The sequence below is a fragment of the Bufo bufo genome, chromosome 3 (assembly GCF_905171765.1).
Source record: "Bufo bufo chromosome 3, aBufBuf1.1, whole genome shotgun sequence".
NCBI classification, from domain to species: domain Eukaryota; kingdom Metazoa; phylum Chordata; class Amphibia; order Anura; family Bufonidae; genus Bufo; species Bufo bufo.
Genome location: NC_053391.1, coordinates 684,591,062 through 684,612,336, shown reverse-complemented (window position 1 = coordinate 684,612,336; position 21,275 = coordinate 684,591,062). Strand labels below are relative to the sequence as shown.

Below are 21,275 nucleotides of genomic sequence, written 5' to 3'. Positions count from 1 at the left end.
AGTTATATTCTTGTACATAGGAGGCAGTATTATAGTAGTTATATTCTTGTACATAAGAGCAGTATTATAGTAGTTATATTCTTGTACATAGGGGCAGTATTATGGTAGTTATATTCTTGTACATAGGAGCAGTATTATAGTAGGTATATTCTAGTACATAGGATGTAGTATTATAGTAGTTATATTCTTGTACATAGGAGGCAGTATTATAGTAGTTATATTCTTGTACATAGGGGGCAGTATTATAGCCGTTATATTCTTGTACATAGGAGCAGTATTATAGTAGTTATATTCTTGTACATAGGAGGCAGTATTATAGTAGTTATATTCTTGTACATAGATGGCAGTATTATAGTAGTTATATTCTTGTACATAGGAGCAGTATTATAGTAGTTATATTCTTGTACATAGGAGCAGTATTATAGTAGTTATATTCTTGTACATAGGAGCAGTATTATAGTAGTTATATTCTTGTACATAGGAGCAGTATTATAGTAGTTATATTCTTGTACATAAGAAGCAGTATTATAGTAGTTATATTCTTGTACATAGGAGCAGTATTATAGTGGTTATATTCTTGTACATAGGGGGCAGTATTATAGTAGTTATATTCCTGTACATAGGAGCAGTATTATAGTAGTTATATTCTTGTACATAGGAGCAGTATTATAGTAGTTATATTCTTGTACACAGGAGGCAGTAATATAGTAGTTATATTCTTGTACATAGAAGCAGTATTATAGTAGTTATATTCTTGTACATAGGAGCAGTATTATAGTAGTTATATTCTTGTACATAGGGGGCAGTATTATAGTAGTTATATTCCTGTACATAGAAGCAGTATTATAGTAGTTATATTCTTGTACATAGGAGCAGTATTATAGTAGTTATATTCTTGTACATAGGAGGCAGTATTATAGTAGTTATATTCTTGTACATAGAAGCAGTATTATAGTAGTTATATTCTTGTACATAGGAGGCAGTATTATAGTAGTTATATTCTTGTACATAGGAGCAGTATTATAGTAGTTATATTCTTGTACATAGGAGCAGTATTATAGTAGTTATATTCTTTTACATAGGAGGCAGTATTATAGTAGTTATATTCTTGTATATAGGAGCAGTATTATAGTAGTTATATTCTTGTACATAGGAGCGGTATTATAGTAGTTATATTCTTGTACATAGGAGCGGTATTATAGTAGTTATATTCTTGTACATAGGAGCAGTATTATAGTAGTTATATTCTAGTACATAGGATGTAGTATTATAGTAGTTATATTCTTGTACATAGGAGGCAGTATTATAGTAGTTATATTCTTGTACATAGGGGGCAGTATTATAGCCGTTATATTCTTGTACATAGGAGCAGTATTATAGTAGTTATATTCTTGTACATAGGAGGCAGTATTATAGTAGTTATATTCTTGTACATAGATGGCAGTATTATAGTAGTTATATTCTTGTACATAGGAGCAGTATTATAGTAGTTATATTCTTGTACATAGGAGCAGTATTATAGTAGTTATATTCTTGTACATAGGAGCAGTATTATAGTAGTTATATTCTTGTACATAGGAGCAGTATTATAGTAGTTATATTCTTGTACATAAGAAGCAGTATTATAGTAGTTATATTCTTGTACATAGGAGCAGTATTATAGTGGTTATATTCTTGTACATAGGGGGCAGTATTATAGTAGTTATATTCCTGTACATAGGAGCAGTATTATAGTAGTTATATTCTTGTACATAGGAGCAGTATTATAGTAGTTATATTCTTGTACATAGGAGCAGTATTATAGTAGTTATATTCTTGTACATAGGAGCAGTATTATAGTAGTTATATTCTTGTACACAGGAGGCAGTATTATAGTAGTTATATTCTTGTACATAGAAGCAGTATTATAGTAGTTATATTCTTGTACATAGGGGGCAGTATTATAGTAGTTATATTCCTGTACATAGAAGCAGTATTATAGTAGTTATATTCTTGTACATAGGAGCAGTATTATAGTAGTTATATTCTTGTACATAGGAGGCAGTATTATAGTAGTTATATTCTTGTACATAGAAGCAGTATTATAGTAGTTATATTCTTGTACATAGGAGGCAGTATTATAGTAGTTAAATTTTTGTACATAGGAGCAGTATTATAGTAGTTATATTCTTGTACATAGGAGCAGTATTATAGTAGTTATATTCTTTTACATAGGAGCAGTATTATAGTAGTTATATTCTTGTATATAGGAGCAGTATTATAGTAGTTATATTCTTGTACATAGGAGCGGTATTATAGTAGTTATATTCTTGTACATATGAGCGGTATTATAGTAGTTATATTCTTGTACATAGGAGCAGTATTATAGTAGTTATATTCTTGTACATAGGAGCAGTATTATAGTAGTTATATTCTTGTACATAGGAGCAGTATTATAGTAGTTATATTCTTGTACATAGGAGCAGTATTATAGTAGTTATATTCTTGTACATAGGAGGCAGTATTATAGTAGTTATATTCCTGTACATAGGAGCAGTATTATAGTAGTTATAGTCTTGTACATAGGAGGCAGTATTATAGTAGTTATATTCTTGTACATAGGAGGCAGTATTATAGTAGTTATATTCTTGTACATAGGAAGCAGTATTATAGTAGTTATATTCTTGTACATAGGAGGCAGTATTCTAGTAGTTATATTCCTGTACATAGGAGCAGTATTATAGTAGTTATATTCTTGTACATAGGAGGCAGTATTATAGTAGTTATATTCCTGTACATAGGAGCAGTATTATAGTAGTTATATTCCTGTACATAGGAGCAGTATTATAGTAGTTATATTCTTGTACATAAGAGGCAGTATTATAGATCATAGGTCTGTATGATGCTGAGAGTTTGGTTCAGTTAAACCTGTGGTTGGACTATAATACTGGGGAGTAATGTTGCTGGAAAATGTGTCTGTGTTCTGTTCCTGTAAATCTCATCTAAAACTGAATGCTTTCAGCTGAGGTTATTGAAACAGCATTGGAGTCATTTGTGCGTTGATAAAGTGGTTTTCTTGTGTTACTTTGTGTTTGGCCTCTGGAGATGGATTCACTTGTAATGTCAGGGATGTGTTGCTTGTCTTGATCAAGATTGATGATCTGTTTAATATTCAGGCACAGTGTAACAGCATCATTTGTGTACCTGCACTGTGACCAGCGCAGTTTGGGGAGGGGATATGAGATCTTATATAGACTTGCCAGGACATTACTGTTGCACAGTACAGACCATGGTGTGGGATACATGGGATGTGGAATATGTTAGATTTCTGCTTTCCTGCCATGTTTTTCTGCCTGCCTGACTGCATTATAAGAGACACTGATACTTGTTTATAGAGGGAAGTAATTCTCTCTCCAGTTAATATAATTTAGGTTTAAAATCATGTAAAAATAATAATAATGTTATATTTATATAGAGCCATGATATTCCGCAGCACTGTCCGATTCAAAGCGTACGTGTACCGTCATGGTCAAAAATTGTAAGACACAAATTTTGGTTAGCGCGCAGTTTGCTGCTTCAGTGTTTTTGGCTCTTTTTGTCAGATGTTTCTGTGGTAAACTGAAGGTAAATTATAATCATTTCATACATGTACTGACCCTTCTTTTTGTTCTCCAGTTCGCTCAGCCATGCTGGATGTCAGCTTCTGGGCCAAATCCTTACCGATGACAACCCAGTCTTACCTAATCATTGCGTAGAATTTATCACAATTTCTGTTTGTTTGTTTGTTTGTTTGTACACCCACTTTTTGAGGATTGACCATGGGTTCTCAATGGGATTGAGGTCTTGGGAGTTTCCTGGTCACGGACCCAAATTTCAGTGTTTTGTTCAGCGAGCCATTTTTTTTATCACTTTTGCTTTATGACATAGTGTCTATCATGCTGGAAAAAACATTTGGTCATCACCAGATTGCTCCTGGATGGTTGGGAGAAGTTGCTCTTGGTGGAGATTTTGATCCTATTTTTTATTCATGGCCATGTTCTTGTGAGCGAGCCCACTCTTTTGGATAAGAAGCAACGTCATACATGAATGGTTTCCGGAGGCTTTACTGTTGGCATGACACTGGACTCATGGTAGTGCTCAGCTTTTCTTCTCCGGACACTCATTTTTGTATATGTCCCAAACAGTCTGAAGGGGTCTTCATCAGAAAAAATAACTTGTCCCCCCCCCCCCCCCCAGTCTTCTGCAGTCCAATCCCTGTAATTCCTGCAGAATGTCCATCTGTCCTGGATGTTTTTCTTGGACAGAAGTGGCTTCTTTGCTGCCCTTCTTGACACAAGGCCATCCTCCAAAAGCCTTTGCCTTACTCTGCGAGCAGATGCCCTTACACCTGTCCGCTGCCATTCCTGAGCAAGCTTCTCATCCAAGGGAGTGGGCTCACTCACAAGAACACTGCCATGAATAAAGAATGGGATGAAGACCTCCTCCAAGAGCAACTTCTCCCGACCCTCCAGGAGCAACTTCTCCCGACCATCCAGGAGCAACTTCTCCCGACCATCCAGGAGCAACTTCTCCCGACCATCCAGGAGCAACTTCTCCCGACCATCCAGGAGCAACTTCTCCCGACCATCCAGGAGCAACTTCTCCCGACCATCCAGGAGCAACTTCTCCCGACCATCCAGGAGCAACTTCTCCCGACCATCCAGGAGCAACTTCTCCCGACCATCCAGGAGCAACTTCTCCCGACCATCCAGGAGCAACTTCTCCCGACCATCCAGGAGCAACTTCTCCCGACCATCCAGGAGCAACTTCTCCCGACCATCCAGGAGCAACTTCTCCCGACCATCCAGGAGCAACTTCTCCCGACCATCCAGGAGCAACTTCTCCCGACCATCCAGGAGCAACTTCTCCCGACCATCCAGGAGCAACTTCTCCCGACCATCCAGGAGCAACTTCTCCCGACCATCCAGGAGCAACTTCTCCCGACCATCCAGGAGCAACTTCTCCCATTCATCCAGGAGCAACTTCTCCCATTCATCCAGGAGCAACTTCTCCCATCCATCCAGGAGCAATCTGGTGAGGAACAATGCTTTTTTCAGCATGATGGAGCACCAAGTCAAAAGGGATAACTAAGTGACTTGCTGAACAAAACATTAAAATTTTGGGTCCATCAGCAGGAAACTTCCCAGATCTAAATCGCATAGAGAACCAGCAGTCAATCCCAAAATAAATGGATGGACAAACAAAACCACAAAAATTGTGGTAAACTTTGAGGACTGACCAGACAAGAATGGGTTGTCATCAGTCAGAATTTGGCCCAGAAGCTTATATCCAGCATGACAGGGCGAACTGGAGAAGGAAAAGAAGGATCAAGGCCAGAAACTTCCAACAAAAAGATCCAGAAACACTGAAGCTTGGAACTGCGTGAAAACCAAAATATACATTCACCTAAAGAATTATTAGGAACACCTGTTCTATTTCTCATTAATGCAATGATCTAGTCAACCAATCACATGGCAGTTGCTTCAATGCATTTAGGGGTGTGGTCCTGGTCAAGACAATCTCCTGAACTCCAAACTGAATGTCAGAATGGGAAAGAAAGGTGATTTAAGCAATTTTGAGCGTGGCATGGTTGTTGGTGCCAGACGGGCCGGTCTGAGTATTTCACAATCTGCTCAATTACTGGGATTTTCACGCACAACCATTTCTAGGGTTTACAAAGAATGGTGTGAAAAGGGAAAAACATCCAGTATGCGGCAGTCCTGTGGGCAAAACTGCCTTGTGGATGCTAGAGGTCAGAGGAGAATGGGCCGACTGATTCAAGCTGATAGAAGAGCAACGTTGACTGAAATAACCACTCGTTACAACCGAGGTAGGCAGCAAAGCATTTGTGAAGCCACAACACGCACAACCTTGAGGCGGATGGGCTACAACAGCAGAAGACCCCACTGGGTACCACTCATCTCCACTACAAATAGGAAAAAGAGGCTACAATTTGCACGAGCTCACCAAAATTGGACTGTTGAAGACTGGAAAAATGTTGCCTGGTCTGATGAGTCTCGATTTCTGTTGAGACATTCAAATGGTAGAGTCCGAATTTGGCGTAAACAGAATGAGAACATGTATCCATCATCTGATGGCTACTTCCAGCGGGATAATGCACCATGTCACAAAGCTCCAATCATTTCACATTGGTTTCTTGAACATGACAATGAGTTCACTGTACTAAAATGGCCCCCACAGTCACCAGATCTCAACCCAATAGAGCATCTTTGGGATGTGGTGGAACGGGAGCTTCGTGCCCTGGATGTGCATCCCTCAAATCTCCATCAACTGCAAGATGCTATCCTATCAATATGGGCCAACATCTCTAAAGAATGCTATCAGCACCTTGTGGAATCAATGCCACGTAGAATTAAGGCAGTTCTGAAGGCAAAAGGGGGTCCAACACCGTATTAGTATGGTGTTCCTAATAATTCTTTGGGTGAGTGTATGTCAGTATGTACAGTCTTGGCCAAAACATTAGGCCAGGCCTGCACAGACAAAATCTGACATTAGAGTTACAAAACTAATCAACATTTCAGACAATAGCAGTGTGAGCCTTGTTTACAGGAGTGTACAGTCTATATGCAAATAAATTGCATGATCCTGTGAGTCCTCCTTTCCCCACCCACTCATAAAGCCTGTGAGTCCTGCTTCCACCTCTCACTCATAAAGCCTGTGAGTCTGGCTTCCACATCCCATTCATAAAGCCTGTGAGTCCTGCTTCCACCTCTCTCACTCATAAAGCCTGTGAGTCCTGCTTCCACCTCTCACTCAAAGCCTGTGCGTCCTGATTCTACCTCCCACTCATAAAGCCTGTGAGTCCTGCTTCCACCTCTCACTCATAAAGCCTGTGAGTCCTGATTCCACATCCCACTCATAAAGCCTGTGAGTCCTGCTTCCACCTCCCATTCATAAAGCCTGTGACTCCTGCTTCCACCTCACTCATAAAGCCTGTGACTCCTGCTTCCACCTCACTCATAAAGCCTGTGAGTCCTACTTCCACCTCTCACTCATAAAGCCTGTGAGTCCTGCTTCCACCGCCCACTCATAGAGAAAGTGATATGGACAATTGTTGTGGCACCACTGTGCCAACTAACCAATTTGACTTTGGGCAATTCCTGAGGGCAGGGGTCAGGCCAGGCAGAGTTTGTGCGATTCCGAGGAACTGAACAGGTCAGGGCACGCAGCAAAGGGTTAGTACGGTAGACAGGCTAATGTCAGGGCAGGCAGCAAAGTATCAGAATCGGTTAACAAGTAAAAAATTCGGTACATGGACCGACAATCAGAATAGTACACCTTCACTGGTGTAAACTAAGAACCTCTCGGGCACGCTCCCACAGGGGAAAGCGCCTTAAATCCTCTGAGGCCTCCAGCCATAGGCTGGGGAAAAATTAGAACGTGCATGTGCTGGCCCTTTAAGAGCAAGGAAGTGTGCTTGCCCTTTGGGTGGAGAGAATAGGCCAGAATGGGAAGCACAGGCTGTGGCCTGCAGGTGCAGAAAGAGAACCCATCAGGACGAGGAGCGTGTCCCTACCTGGGGGAGCGAGGTAGTGGCAGACATGGGTTGTGGAGCTAACAGAAAGCCTGTGAGTCTTACTTCCCCCTCTTATTTATAGCGAAAGCCTAAGAGTCCTGTACCTCCACCCACTGAGAAAGCTTGGATTTATAAGGCCATGTGATAGTCCTACTTAGTGATCCATAAACCCACAATAATAGCGACAATAATAGATTTAAATCTATAATTTACAATTTATTTTGAATCTTTTCCCTCAAAACTATGTTAGTGGGCTCAGCTTCACTGGTCTGTAACCTGCTGCCTGCAGATCAGCAGCCTGTAAAGGGTTAAGAAGCGAAAAGACAGAATGACCTGGATTAGACCTGGATACTGTGGGTTTAAACACTTTCCAGGTCCCTTTATGGGCAGCTTTCTTTTCTACCTTTCTTTTTATCTAAGGGTGCAGTACGGCTGCTATCAGAAGAATTTAAAGGGACATTTTCGTCTGTTCTCTGAATGAGTAGTGTGTAGAACTTCTTGTGTGAGGAAGAGTTCGACCATTTCTACTGTATTTTTATTCCATTTTAAAACTACTGATTTGCCTGTTTGGTCTGAAGAAGATCCCAGTGACTAAAGATTTGGCGGTGCCGTTGCATTGGTGACTATGAAGAACAAATTAATCCAATGATAGTGAAATGTGGTTCTGCAGGTTATTAAAGTCATTGCAAGTTCTAGTAATATTTGAAGGTTGGATTCTCTTTGAGAATTGCAGAACCTAAGTTACGGTATATAAAGCCACTTATTTTATGGGTTAATGGCTTAAGTTATTGGTGATACTGCTAATCTAATATAAAATTGCCATGCGTAAAAATGTTACTAATAGTTTTCTTCTGTAGGTTCTGAAGGTGTTGGCCCCTAATAAGCAGCATGTGATTGTCTAACCTCAATCTTTTTCTCTAAAACCTATCATAGTCTATGAGAGTCCTACTTTCTCTGCCCACTAATAGGGAAAACATGTGAGTCCTTTTCTCCCCTCTCGCTCTTAGAGAGAGCCTGTGAGTCCTGCTGCCCCCTCCCTCTCAGAGAAAGCCTGTGAGTCCTGCTGCCCCCTCCCTCTCAGAGAAAGCCTGTGAGTCCTGCTGCCCCCTCCCTCTCAGAGAAAGCCTGTGAGACCTGCTGCCCCCTCCCACTCAGAGAAAGCCTGTGAGTCCTGCTGCCCCCTCCCACTCAGAGAAAGCCTGTGAGTCCTGCTGCCCCCTCCCACTCAGAGAAAGCCTGTGAGTCCTGCTGCCCCCTCCCACTCAGAGAAAGCCTGTGAGTCCTGCTGCCCCCTCCCACTCAGAGAAAGCCTGTGAGTCCTGCTGCCCCCTCCCACTCAGAGAAAGCCTGTGAGTCCTGCTGCCCCCTCCCACTCAGAGAAAGCCTGTGAGTCCTGCTGCCCCCTCCCACTCAGAGAAAGCCTGTGAGTCCTGCTGCCCCCTCCCACTCAGAGAAAGCCTGTGAGTCCTGCTGCCCCCTCCACACATAGAGAAAGCCTGTGAGTCCTGCTTCCCCCTCCACTCATAGAGAAAGTCTGTGAGTCCTGCTTCCCCTCCCACCCATAGAGACAGCCTGTGAGTCCTGCTTTCTGGGTAAAGCCTTGACAAAAAATGCTTAAAAATAGTAGTATAATTGGTGGCAGACAATAGCGCCAGCATATTAATCTCCGGACCGCTGTACGCACAGACGCGTCCTGGAGGTGGTTGATTCATTCCGAGTGGACGCGCCGGCGCGTCCTCTCGCGATGGCCGAGATTTCCTGTGATCGCGCGCACACAGGCGCGCGCGCTCACAGGAACGGAAGGTAAGAAAGTGGATCTCCAGCCTGCCAGCGGCGATCGTTCGCTGGCAGGCTGGAGATGTGATTTTTTTAACCCCTAACAGGTATATTAGACGCTGTTATGATAACAGCGTCTAATATACCTGCTACCTGGTCCTCTGGTGGTCCCCTTTGTTTGGATCGACCACCAGAGGACACAGGTAGCTCAGTAATATGTTGCACCAAGCACCACACTACACTACACCCCCCCCCCCCCGGTCACTTATTAACCCCTTGATCACCCCTGATCACCCCATATAGACTCCCTGATCACCCCCCTGTCATTGATTACCCCCCTGTCATTGATCACACCCCTGTAAAGCTCCATTCAGACGTCCGCATGATTTTTACGGATCCACTGATAGATGGATCGGATCCGCAAAACGCACACGGACGTCTGAATGGAGCCTTACAGGGGCATGATCAATGACTGTGGTGATCACCCCATATAGACTCCCTGATCACCCCCCTGTCATTGATCACCCCCCTGTCATTGATCACCCCCCTGTTATTGATCACCCCCCCTGTCATTGATCACCCCCCCTGTCATTGATCAACCCCCTGTCATTGATCACCCCCCCCTGTCATTGATCACCCCTCTGTAAGGCTCCATTCAGACATTTTTTTGGCCCAAGTTAGCGGAAATTTTTTTTTTTTTCTTACAAAGTCTCATATTCCACTAACTTGTGTCAAAAAATAAAATCTCACATGAACTCACCATACCCCTCACGGAATCCAAATGCGTAAAAATTTTTAGACATTTATATTCCAGACTTCTTCTCACGCTTTAGGGCCCCTAGAATGACAGGGCAGTATAAATACCCCACATGTGACCCCATTTCGGAAAGAAGACACCCCCAGGTATTCCTTCTATGAACTCGCCATGCCCCTCATTGAATACCTTGGGGTGTCTTCTTTCCAAAATGGGGTCACATGTGGGGTATTTATACTGCCCTGGCATTCTAGGGGCCCTAAAGCGTGAGAAGAAGTCTGGGATCCAAATGTCTAAAAATGCCCTCATAAAATGAATGTGGGCCCCTTTGCGCATTTAGGCTGCAAAAAAGTGTCACACATCTGGTATCGCCGTACTCAGGAGAAGTTGGGGAATGTGTTTTTGGGTGTCATTTTACATATACCCATGCTGGGTGAGAGAAATATCTTGGCAAAAGACAACTTTTCCCATTTTTTTTTTATACAAAGTTGGCATTTGACCAAGATATTTATCTCACCCAGCATGGGTATATGTAAAATGACACCCCAAAACACATTCCCCAACTTCTCCCGAGTACGGAGATACCACATGTGTGGCACTTTTTTGCAGCCTAGGTGGGCAAAGGGGCCCACATTCCAAAGAGCACCTTTCGGATTTCACAGGTCATTTACCTACTTACCACACATTAGGGCCCCTGGAAAATGCTAGGGCAGTATAACTACCCCACAAGTGACCCCATTTTGGAAAGAAGACACCCCAAGGTATTCCGTGAGGGGCATGGCGAGTTCCTAGAATTTTTTATTTTTTGTCACAAGTTAGTGGAAAATGATGATTTTTTTTTTATTTATTTTTTTCTTACAAAGTCTCATATTCCACTAACTTGTGACAAAAAATAAAAACTTCCATGAACTCACTATGCCCATCAGCGAATACCTTGGGGTGTCTTCTTACAAAATGGAGTCACTTGTGGGGTAGTTATACTGCCCTGGCATTCTAGGGGCCCAAATGTGTGGTAAGGAGTTTGAAATCAAATTCTGTAAAAAATGACCAGTGAAATCCGAAAGGTGCTCTTTGGAATATGGGCCCCTTTGCCCACCTAGGCTGCAAAAAAGTGTCACACATCTGGTATCTCCGTACTCAGGAGAAGTTGGGGAATGTGTTTTGGGGTGTCATTTTACATATACCCATGCTGGGTGAGAGAAATATCTTGGCAAAAGACAACTTTTCCCATTTTTTTATACAAAGTTGGCATTTGACCAAGATATTTATCTCACCCAGCATGGGTATATGTAAAAAGACACCCCAAAACACATTCCTCAACTTCGCAGCCTAGGTGGGCAAAGGGGCCCATATTCCAAAGAGCACCTTTCGGATTTCACTGGTCATTTTTTACAAAATTTAATTTGAAACTCCTTACCACACATTAGGGCCCCTAGAATGCCAGGGCAGTATAACTACCCCACAAGTGACCCCATTTTGGAAAGAAGAGACCCCAAGGTATTTCGTGATGGGCATAGTGAGTTCATAGAAGTTTTTATTTTTTGTCACAAGTTAGTGGAATATGAGACTTTGTAAGGAAAAAAAAAAAAAAATCATCATTTTCCGCTAACTTGTGACAAAAAATAAAAAGTTCTATGAACTCACTATGCCCATCAGCGAATACCTTAGGGTGTGTACTTTCCGAAATGGGGTCATTTGTGGGGTGTTTGTACTGTCTGGCCATTGTAGAACCTCAGGAAACATGACAGGTGCTCAGAAAGTCAGAGCTGCTTCAAAAGGCGGAAATTCACATTTTTGTACCATAGTTTGTAAACGCTATAACTTTTACCCAAACCATTTTTTTTTTACCCAAACATTTTTTTTTTATCAAAGACATGTAGAACAATAAATTTAGAGCAAAATTTCTATATGGATCTCGTTTTTTTTGCAAAATTTTACAACTGAAAGTGAAAAATGTCATTTTTTTGCAAAAAAATCGTTAAATTTCGATTAATAACAAAAAAAGTAAAAATGTCAGCAGCAATGAAATACCACCAAATGAAAGCTCTATTAGTGAGAAGAAAAGGAGGTAAAATTCATTTGGGTGGTAAGTTGCATGACCGAGCAATAAACGGTGAAAGTAGTGTAGGTCAGAAGTGTAAAAAGTGGTCTGGTCATTAAGGGGGTTTAAGCACTGGGGGCTGAGGTGGTTAAACAGCGGTGTACCCTTGTTATTTTCCCTGATCTACAGTTTGGAAGAGAATCGTGCTGTTCATGGAGCTGATTGATCACCCTGGAGTCCACTACTCGTATACCGCACATGACCTGATGACATTTTTTTTCTGTTTTCCAGGTTTTTATATAACAGAACGGGACAATGGGGTGACTGGTCCATTCCAATCCTCGTATCTACTGCTGCTGGCTTCACGTATATTACAGCACTCTTAGTAAGATCTTTTCAGTCCCATTATAGCTCAATTTTTACGTATATATTGAAAGCTAAACAATTTAATTTACTTATTTTGAACAGATCGTCGGTCACATCCAGAGCTGCATTCACAATTCTGCTGGTAAGCGCAGAGACTGCTGGCACTCAGGAGAATGTCAGAGAGTGGCATACTGTTACATGGGGTCATATGTAGCATTTCCAAGTTCAGTTCAGAAAACACTACATCTCACAACGTGGCCGTTCATTTCAGATTTCCTGTTTGATTCAGATAGCGATGCATTGCAGCACAATATTGATGTTTGCCAAGTAGAATCCCGACCGCAGCTTTGGATGTGACTGGAGTCAGGACTGCCCACAAAGTATTGTAACCCTCCGTTAGTCGTGCTGCCTTTATGTTACTATCTGGCTTTTGTGTGTGCCTGTCCCTTTAAGATACCCATCCTCCTAGGGTGCGGCGGTACTGCACTATATTTACTCTGCTGGATTAAACCTTGTCCGGTGTATTATTATAAGAGCCATCCATCACGGGTGATTATAAATATTCATAGGATAATGGTTCTTCGGATGCAGCCGCTTAACGCGCGGCGGAGTGTGCTCCAGGGTTACACAAAGGTCGTGGTTTACAGAACACTATTAATGCTGCACGTGGAAGATGAATCAAGCAGATGTAATGTCTTGTCCCTGACTGGTGCGGGGTTCAGCGTTGAAATAGCACAAGCTAACAAATACGCCCTAATGCCTCCATTAGAAAGGTGCTGCAGGGGAAAGGAGCTGGTAAAATAACCTGCATGCATAAACAGAACAGCACTCCTACAGGTAACGTGATGCTACTGCACTTTATAATGTTACACAGCACACCAACAGGTGAGAAGGTGGTACTGCAGTCTTTGCTCGCCAACGTTGGGGGGTGGGGATGACGCTGGCATTTAGATTGACTGCAGTGAGGCAGTAGAATCAGCCCCAGCCTCCTCGACAGAGGATCTGCTTGTGTTTTAGACTTGAATATGATCTAATGGAGATCTTCTTCTTTCCTCCAACCTTTCATAAACAATACAGCACTCCCATAGGTAGCCTGAGGGTACTACACTCCAGGAACTGGAAAAGCACAGTGTCCCTAAAAGATCACAGTGGGTGGTGGTAGGTACTGCACGCTCAGATCTAAATTGAGTCCATTGCTGTGTAGTTTGAAAGTAGCAGCGATTGTTGTATTTGTCAGGGTCAGGGACTTGGATTCAGGATGGGAGCCTATAGGGTCACACTGGAGCGCCCCCTGTCAGCAGTCAATCAATCTTAGCTGCCACCACTTGTCATATTAGGCTGACGAGACACCTTGCATCAAATACCGCCCAAGAACACTCTACAGCTGCTAGGGACGGTGCGAACAAACAATGGGGTTATCATAGAAAATGCAACATACAATATACAGACGTATGGTGCAAAATAACAGTCTGGGAAATAAAAGGGATGAAAGCAGAACTTAATACCTTATGTGACGGTTAAAGGGGTTGTCCGAGTTATATGTACTTATGGTAATGTGGCTTATAGCTTAATTAAAAATACTTTTACTGTCTTCATTTATTATGCGGTGTTCCTGCAGGGCCGATGCGGGTAACGTGACCCCCGACGTCACCCACCAGGCTCTTGTGCTGACATTTCGTGTACAGGCTTATCCCTGCCCTAAGGAGTGGCCCGGTCCTGTACACGAAACGTCAGAGCCTGTGGCCCCCCCCCCCCCTCTCTCTCATCTGGCTCCTGTGAGGGATCGCACATGGGCATTGATACACTGGAGGTCGGACCCCAAAGCCACCGCCCAAGACCACACACACCAGTAAATCCGTGCCCATGATTGAATATATATATATATACTGATCTATATTTCTATATACACATATGTAGATGGTATGTATGTGTATATATATATATATATATAGAGAGAGAGATATTGATAAGTAAATATATATCTCCATATACACACACATTATATTTACAGATCAATATCTCTCTCTCTCCATACAGTATATATATATTTATAGTTCATTGATATGTGTATATAGATATAGATCAGTGAATATATCTCCATATATATATATATATATATATATATATATATATATAAAATTCCACTGACTCCTCTGAATCGTTATGACCTCAATCAGCTGAGATGTTTCCCCATGGGACGATCTCAATATAATGTACCGCAATTGGAATACTACCACAAACAAGGTTTCACTGTACATATTCCCCCAATAGAGTGTATCACTGAAGAGCAATTCGGATACACTGCAGGATAGTTGTAATACAATGTATTGCAATGTATATCTTAGGAACCTAATATATAGTCACTCTTGGTAACGATATCTGGAAATTCAATTCACTTAATTAACTATCGTTACCAAGAGTGACTATATATTAGGTTCCTAAGATATACATTGCAATACATTGTATTACAACTATCCTGCAGTGTATCCGAATTGCTCTTCAGTGATACACTCTATTGGGGGAATATGTACAGTGAAACCTTGTTTGTGGTAGTATTCCAATTGCGGTACATTATATTGAGATCGTCCCATGGTGAAACATCTCAGCTGATTGAGGTCATAACGATTCAGAGGAGTCCTTTCCGATGTAATATATGATCAAGCGGGGATTTTCCAATTAACCGCATATTGTATTATACAGTTGCAAGAAAAAGTATGTGAACCCTTTGGAATGATATAGATTTCTGCACAAATTGGTCATAAAATGTGATCTGATCTTCATCTAAGTCACAACAATAGACAATCACAGTCTGCTTAACCACTTCCCGCCACGCGAACGCTAAGTCACACTAACGCCGATTGGCGTCATCTTGCGTGAGCCGAGATTTCCTGTGAACGCGCGCACACAGGCGCGCGCGTTCACAGGATCGGAAGGTAAGCGAGTGGATCTCCAGCCTGCCAGCGGCGATCGTTCGCTGGCAGGCTGTAGATGCGATTTTTTTAACCCCTAACAGGTATATTAGACGCTGTTTTGATAACAGCGTCTAATATACCTGCTACCTGGTCCTCTGGTGGTCCCTTTTGTTTGGATCGACCACCAGAGGACACAGGTAGCTCAGTAATATGTAGCACCAAGCACCACCACACTACACTACACCCCCCCTGTCACTTATTAACCCCTTATTCACCCCTGATCACCCCATATAGACTCCCTGATCACCCCCTGTCATTGATCACCCCCCTGTCATTGATCACCCCCGTGTAAGGCTCCATTCAGAAGTCCGTATGATTTTTACGGATCCACTGATACATGGATCGGATCCGCAAAACACATACCGACGTCTAAATGGAGCCTTACAGGGGGGTGATCAATGACAGGGGTGATCACCCCATATAGACTCCCTGATCACCCCCCTGTCATTGATCACCCCCCTGTAAGGCTCCATTCAGACGTCCATATGATTTTTACGGATCCACTGATACATGGATCGGATCCGCAAAACACATACGGACATCTGAATGGAGCCTTACAGGGGTGTGATCAATGACAGGGGGTGATCACCCCATATAGACTCCCTGATCACCCCCCTGTCATAGATCACCCCCCTGTCATTGATCACCCCCCTGTAAGGCTCCATTCAGATGTCCGTATGTGTTTTGCGGATCCGATCCATGTATCCGTGGATCCGTAAAAAACATACGGACGTCTGAATGGAGCCTTACAGGGGGGGGTGATCAATGACAGGGGGGTGATCACCCCATATAGACTCCCTGATCACCCCCCTGTCATTGCTCACCCCCCTGTAAGGCTCCATTCAGACATTTTTTTGGCCCAAGTTAGCGGAAATTTTTTATTTATTTTTTTACAAAGTCTCATATTCCACTAATTTGTGTCAAAAAATAAAATCTCACATGAACTCATCATACCCCTCACGGAATCCAAATGCGTAAAATTTTTTAGACATTTATATTCCAGACTTCTTCTCACGCTTTAGGGCCCCTAAAATGCCAGGGCAGTATAAATACCCCACATGTGACCCCATTTCGGAAAGTAGACACCCCAAGGTATTCGCTGAGGGGCATATTGAGTCCATGAAAGATTGAAATTTTTGTCCCAAGTTAGCGGAAAGGGAGACTTTGTGAGAAAAAACAAAAAAAAATCAATTTCCGCTAACTTGTGGCAAAAAAAAAAAATTTCTATGAACTCGCCATGCCCCTCATTGAATACCTTGGGGTGTCTTCTTTCCAAAATGGGGTCACATGTGGGGTATTTATACTGCCCTGGCATTTTAGGGGCCCTAAAGCGTGAGAAGAAGTCTGGGATCCAAATGTCTAAAAATGCCCTCCTAAAAGGAATGTGGGCCCCTTTGCGCACCTAGGCTGCAAAAAAGTGTCACACATCTGGTATCGCCGTACTCAGGAGAAGTTGGGCAATGTGTTTTGGGGTGTCATTTTACATATACCCATGCTGGGTGAGAGAAATATATCGGTCAAATGCCAACTTTGTATAAAAAAATGGGAAAAGTTGTCTTTTGCCAAGATATTTCTCTCACCCAGCATGGGTATATGTAAAATGACACCCCAAAACACATTGCCCAACTTCTCCTGAGTACGGCGATACCACATGTGTGACACTTTTTTGCAGCCTAGGTGGGCAAAGGGGCCCACATTCCAAAGAGCACCTTTCGGATTTCACCGGCCATTTTTTACAGATTTTGATTTCAAACTACTTCTCACGCATTCGGGCCCCTAAAATGCCAGGGCAGTATAACTACCCCACAAGTGACCCCATTTTGGAAAGAAGACACCCCCAGGTATTTCGTGATGGGCATAGTGAGTTCATGGAAGTTTTTATTTTTTGTCACAAGTTAGTGGAATATGAGACTTTGTAAGAAAAAGAAAAATATATAAAATCATCATTTTCCGCTAACTTGTGACAAAAAATAAAATATTCTAGGAACTCGCCATGCCCCTCAGGGAATACCTTGGGGTGTCTTCTTTCTAAAATGGGGTCACTTGTGGGGTAGTTATACTGCCCTGGCATTCTAGGGGCCCTAATGTGTGGTAAGTAGTTTGAAATCAAAATGTGTAAAAAATGACCTGTGAAATCCTAAAGGTGCTCTTTGGAATGTGGGCCCCTTTGCCCACCTAGGCTGCAAAAAAGTGTCACACATGTGGTATTGCCGTACTCAGGAAAAGTTGGGCAATGTGTTTTGGGGTGTCATTTTACATATACCCATGCTGGGTGAGATAAATATCTTGGTCAAATGCCAACTTTGTATAAAAAAAATGGGAAAAGTTGTCTTTTGCCAAGATATTTCTCTCACCCAGCATGGGTATATGTAAAATGACACCCCAAAAAACATTGCCCAACTTCTGAGTACGGCAATACCACATGTGTGACACTTTTTTGCAGCCTAGGTGGGCAAAGGGGCCCACATTCCAAAGAGCACCTTTCGGATTTCACCGGCCATATTTTACAGATTTTGATTTCAAACTACTTACCACACATTAGGGCCCCTAGAATGCCAGGGCAGTATAACTACCCCACAAGTGACCCCATTTTGGAAAGAAGACACCCCAAGGTATTTCGTGATGGGCATAGTGAGTTCATGGAAGTTTTTTATTTTTTGTCACAAGTTAGTGGAATATGAGACTTTGTAAGAAAAGAAAATCAAAAAAAAAATCATCATTTTCCGCTAACTTGTGACAAAAAATAAAAGTAAAAAAATAAAGTTCTATGAACTCACTATGCCCATCAGCGAATACCTTAGGGTGTCTACTTTCCGAAATGGGGTCATTTGTGGGGCGTTTGTACTGTCTGGGCATTGTAGAACCTCAGGAAACATGACAGGTGCTCAGAAAGTCAGAGCTGCTTCAAAAAGCGGAAATTCACATTTTTGTACCATAGTTTGTAAACGCTATAACTTTTACCCAAACCATTTTTTTTTTACCCAAACATTTTTTTTTTATTAAAGACATGTAGAACAATAAATTTTGAGAAAAAATTATATATGGGTGTCGTTTTTTTTGCAAAATTTTACAACTGAAAGTGAAAAATGTCATTTTTTTGCAAAAAAATCGTTAAATTTCGATTAATAACAAAAAAAGTAAAAATGTCAGCAGCAATGAAATACCACCAAATGAAAGCTCTATTAGTGAGAAGAAAAGGAGGTAAAATTCATTTGGGTGGTAAGTTGCATGACCGAGCAATAAACCGCTAAAGTTGTGGAGTGCCGATTTGTAAAAAAGGGCCTGGTCACTAATGGGGTATAAACCTGTGGTCCTTAAGTGGTTAAACTAATAACACACAAAGAATTAAATGTTCCCATGTTTTTATTGAACACACCATGTAAACATTCACAGTGCAGGTGGAAAAAGTATGTGAACCCTTGGATTTAATAACTGGTTGAACCTCCTTTGGCGGCAATAACTTCAACCAAACGTTTCCTGTAGGAAATAAGACAATGCAGCAGCACCCTGCAAATCAGATAAAGTACAACAATGCCATAGTCTCAAAAATTATAGTGCTAATGCTACGCTTATTTATAAAGTGAGATGCTTGGCCAATGCATTTTGTACAAAACCATCTGAGCCCGTCTGCCGTACGTCAAGGCGATCTGTGTTAGACGGGTCCTAGCACTAAATACTACCTGTTATGCGCCATAATGGCCGCCATAAAATTCAGGGAGTGTTGGATCCACATGCATATTGGATCCACTCTGCCTTTTACCATTTTTGGTGCCATAATGGCCTCCATTACAAGGGATGCAGGTACCAACATGCATGCCGAGCCCACTCCATACCTCTCCTGGCGCCAGACGGCTTCCAATGAGTGTAGTGAGAGCAGGCCACAGCTTTATACTGAAACTAATTAAAATCAGCCTATGGGGCAGACAGGCTGATCAGGAGTGCACGACTCGCTGGAGTGCCACATCTCCAGCGCTGTAAATCTGCAAAAAAAGGGGGTTAGTCAGCACATTCCAGTGCGCAGGTGCACGCCGCCATGGCAAAGACCTAGAAGAAAAAAAAGACAATGCAGCAGCACCCTGCAAATCAGCTAAAGTACAACAATGCCATAGTCACAAAAATAAGGCTGATTTTAATTAGTTTTAGTATAAAGCTGTGGCCTGCTCTCACTACATTCGTTGGAAGCCGTCTAGCGCCAGGAGAGGTATGGAGTGGGCTCAGCATGCATGTTGGTACCTGCATCCCTTGTAATGGAGGCCATTATGGCACCAAAAATGGTAAAAGGCAGAGTGGATCCAGCATGCAATTGGATCCAACACTTCCTGAACTTTATGGCGCATAACAGTTAGTATTTAGTGTTAGGACCCGTCTAACAGAGATCGCCTTGACGTACGGCAGATGGGCTCAGATGGTTTTGTACAAAATGCATTGGCCAAGCATCTCACTTTTTAAATAAGCATAGCATTAGCACTATCATTTTTGTGACTATGGCATTGTTGTTCTTTATCTGATTTGCAGGGTGCTGCTGCATTGTCTTATTTCCTCTAGATCTTTGCCATGGCAGCGTGCACCTGCGCACTGGGAGGTGCTGACTAACCCCCTTTTTTTTTTGCAGACAAACGTTTCCTGTAGTTGCAGATCAGACGTGCACAACGGTCAGGAGTAATTCTTGACCATTCCTCTTTACAGAACTGTATCAGTTAAGCAATATTCTTGGGATGTCTGGTGTGAATCGCTTTCTTGAGGTCATGCCACAGCATCTCAGTTGGGTTGAGGTCAGGACTCTGACTGGTCCACTCCTGAAGGCGTATTTTCTTCTGTTTAAGCCATTCTGTTGTTGATTTACTTCTATGCTTTGTGTCGTTGTCCTGTTGTAACACCCATCTTCTGTTGAGCTTCAGCTGGTGGACAGATGGCCTTAAGTTCTCCTGCAAAATGTCTTGATAAACTTGGGAATTCATTTTTCCTTTGATGATAGCAATCCGTCCAGGCCCTGACGCAGCAAAGCAGCCCCAAACCATGATGCCCCCACCACCATACTTCACAGTTGGGATGAGGTTTTGATGTTGGTGTGCTGTGCCTCTTTTTCTCCACACATAGTGTTGTGTGTTTCTTCCAAACAACTCAACTTTGGTTTCATCTGTCCACAGAATATTTTGCCAGTACTGCTGGGAACATCCAGGTGCTCTTGTGCAAACTGTAAACGTGCAGCAATGGTTTTTTTGGACAGCAGTGGCTTCCTCTGTGGTATCCTCCCATGAAATCCATTCTTGTTTAGTGTTTTACGTATCGTAGATTCGCTAACAGGGATGTTAGCATATGCCAGAGACTTTTGTAAGTCTTTAGCTGACACTCTAGGATTCTTCTTCACCTCATCTTTACAGGACGGCCACTCCTAGGGAGAGTAGCAGCAGTGCTGAACTTTCTCCATTTATAGACAACTTGTCTTACCGTGGACTGGTGAACAGCAAGGCTTTTGGAGATACTTTGATAACCCTTTCCAGCTTTATGCAAATCAACAATTCTTAATCGTAGGTCTTCTGAGAGCTCTTTTGTGCGAGGCATTCACATCAGGCAATGCTTCTTGTGAAAAGCAAACCCAGAACTGGTGTGTGCTTTTTATAGGGCAGGGCAGCTGTAACCAACACCTCCAATCTCATCTCATTGATTGGACTCCAGTTGGCTGACACCTCACTCCAATTAGTTCTTGGAGATGTCATTAGTCTAGGGGTTCACATACCTTTTCCACCAGCACTTTGAATGTTTACATGGTGTGTTCAATAAAAACATGGTAACATTTAATTCTTTGTGTGT

At 42.3% G+C, this 21,275-nt stretch overlaps 1 protein-coding gene across 3 annotated transcripts in view; it reads left to right on the top strand.

The window, feature by feature from the left end:
* LOC120996513 (glycerophosphodiester phosphodiesterase domain-containing protein 5-like) overlaps positions 1-21,275 on the top strand; it is a 195,241-nt gene that overhangs the window by 117,369 nt on the left and 56,597 nt on the right. For all 3 annotated transcript variants that reach the window (XM_040426457.1, XM_040426459.1, XM_040426458.1), the window contains exon 4: positions 12,418-12,511. In XM_040426457.1, the coding sequence (XP_040282391.1) occupies positions 12,418-12,511 (94 nt within the window). The remainder of the gene's footprint in view (positions 1-12,417; positions 12,512-21,275) is intronic.